At 44.9% G+C, this 2,341-nt stretch overlaps 1 protein-coding gene across 1 annotated transcript; it reads left to right on the top strand.

Moving 5' to 3' along the window:
- The first annotated feature begins 221 nt into the window (after window positions 1–221).
- neurog1 (neurogenin 1) lies at window positions 222–1,944 on the top strand. The gene is made up of 2 exons (XM_048176569.1): window positions 222–592; window positions 686–1,944. The coding sequence occupies exon 2, from the start codon at window positions 696–698 to the stop codon at window positions 1,311–1,313; it is 618 nt and encodes a 205-aa protein (XP_048032526.1). The 5' UTR covers window positions 222–592; window positions 686–695; the 3' UTR covers window positions 1,314–1,944.
- Window positions 1,945–2,341: the final 397 nt, after the last annotated feature.

The following is a 2,341-nucleotide window of genomic DNA, read 5'->3' as shown; positions in this document are numbered from 1 at the left end:
AAAAAATCACATTTATAATGTTGCTTCAAACCAAAGCAAATGTGTAGCTTATAAGTTTGTAAAATAAAAATTTTAAAGAGCTATGATTTTCATAGAGCACAAAACACATTCAAACAATGTGGGAAAACTTGTCTCCTCGCCTCGGGCCACTTCGTGATGTCTCTTCTTTTCAATTTCCTCCAGAGATTTAAGTTAAAGTGGGCTTGGTGCACGCTGGACAGATAGCAACAGCTCTGCTCGCGTGGCTGGGCAGCTCTCCTGCTCTCTGATTGGCCAGCGGTGATTACAGGCACGCTTCAGAGGGCGAACAAACAACAGGCATAAATTATGCTAATGAGATGGCCGTGCGGCACGGGGCAGACCTGATGCAAACCATTCATTCATCCTTCACAAAAAATGCCAAAGCGAGGGGGGTATGTCCATTGTCTCATCAGGGTATATAAGGTAGGTGAGGCCAGTCGTGTGCCAAGCTCACAAGCTCACACGAGCTGATTGAGGGGTAAGAGCAAGACAGACGCGTGCCTTAAACTTCAACACAAACTATCTGCAGAACTCTGCAAGACACCCAGTGTCATCTCCAAGCCCACATAAGGTGCGTATTCCGCAGCGCAAAACACCCGCAGAGAACTTGGAATGACTGTTTTTTGGTGTATTCCTAACTCTTTTTTTTTCCCCATTTCTCCAGGTTATCAACAATGGAAACTGTATACTCCGACATGGACACCTCAAGCTGCGACTACTCCTTTACGCACACTGATGACGAGGACTCGCGCAGCAGCCTCCACCCCGCGTCCCCCGCGTCCTCCTGCGGCAAGCCACCTGCGTCTCCAGCCGAGCTGCAGCAGAAGAAGAGGCGCAGGGGGCGCGCGAGGAACGAAGCCACCGTGCACGTCGTGAAGAAGAACCGCCGGATGAAGGCCAACGACCGCGAGAGGAACAGAATGCACAACCTCAACGACGCCTTGGACGCTTTGAGAAGCGTGCTGCCGGCCTTTCCCGACGACACGAAGCTGACCAAAATCGAGACTCTGCGCTTCGCTCACAACTACATCTGGGCACTTTCGGAGACCATCCGGATCGCAGACCAGAAGTCAAGAGACCCTGCGCTGCTGCTCCCCGGACTAAGCTGCATGGGAGATGCGCCCAGCCCCGGCGGTGACTCTTGCTCCTGGCCGTCCGGCGCATCCTCCTCGTCTTCATCCCCGTCTTACTCCAATTCAGACCCGGGCAGCCCCGCAGCCATGGACGATTTTGGATATTTGCAAACCGATGTAGTTTACAGCTACACCAACTTCGTACCTAGCATCTATTAAAGTGACTAAAGCATAGAGTCTGCAGAAGTATGTAGTGTAATATCAAAAGGATGTTGCTGTTACTTTTCTCTTAGAACCAAGAGCACAGAGACAACATTAGGTATTCACTGTTTGCCTTAATGACAGTTCACAAATGAGAATGCTTTTTATTTTTGTACGCTTTGTTACTGACATTGATGCTTTTTCCGATATCTTTGCACTTTTTGCATTCCTTGGAGCATGTTAGAGAAAATTATAATTTAAACCAAGACAGATTGGCCTTTGCAATCCAAGGTGAAAAGTCAATTTTACAATTTGTAGAGCGATAAAGCAGAAAAACGAGCGTGAAAATTCCGTTTCAACGCTGTGACAATAGGCTGAAAGGACAAGACAAAGATCTGGCCTTATGCATTATGTATTTTGACCTGAAGAAACCTCCTCTGTCTGTCTGTCTGACTGATCTGAGTACAGTTAACTAGCTCTCATCATGACTGCTTCTTTCCCACCACTTTCTTTTTGTTTTATTTATTCAACCTGTTGCTTATTGTATTTTTATTGTATATAAAGAGATTTATTCTATTATGTATTTACCTCAGAATATAAATCTGGTGCAAACATGTTTGTACGAATAAATATAACGTTTTCTACAAAATAACTGTGCTTGCTTGTTTGCTTCATAATGTGACGCCTCTATGCGTAAACAAATCATAGCATAATGGGCATCATTGTAATGAGTACAGCCACTGAAGCGTCACACTGGGTCACCGCGCAGAGAATAACGGTTATGCGGCAGGTGCATGGATATAGATCGGAGATCGTCTACGCGTCATCCAAACTGTCAAATAAACCGCTTTTTATACACGATTGCACTTGATTATATCGAAACGTCCACATGAGTTTTAGTCATTAGGATCTCAAAGATAAAAACAAGAAAAAAAAAAACAGTGCTAATCTTATATTGCACGAGGCCGCATTTTGGTGGCTGTGTATTTTTAAAACTTCCTGCTGCTTATTTTCAGTTAAATTATATAATGAAACCTAAATATACA

The sequence above is a fragment of the Megalobrama amblycephala genome, linkage group LG23 (genome assembly GCF_018812025.1).
Source record: "Megalobrama amblycephala isolate DHTTF-2021 linkage group LG23, ASM1881202v1, whole genome shotgun sequence".
Lineage (NCBI taxonomy): Eukaryota > Metazoa > Chordata > Actinopteri > Cypriniformes > Xenocyprididae > Megalobrama > Megalobrama amblycephala.
Note: the sequence above shows the minus strand (reverse complement) of the source record. Positions and strands in the feature narration are given on the sequence as shown.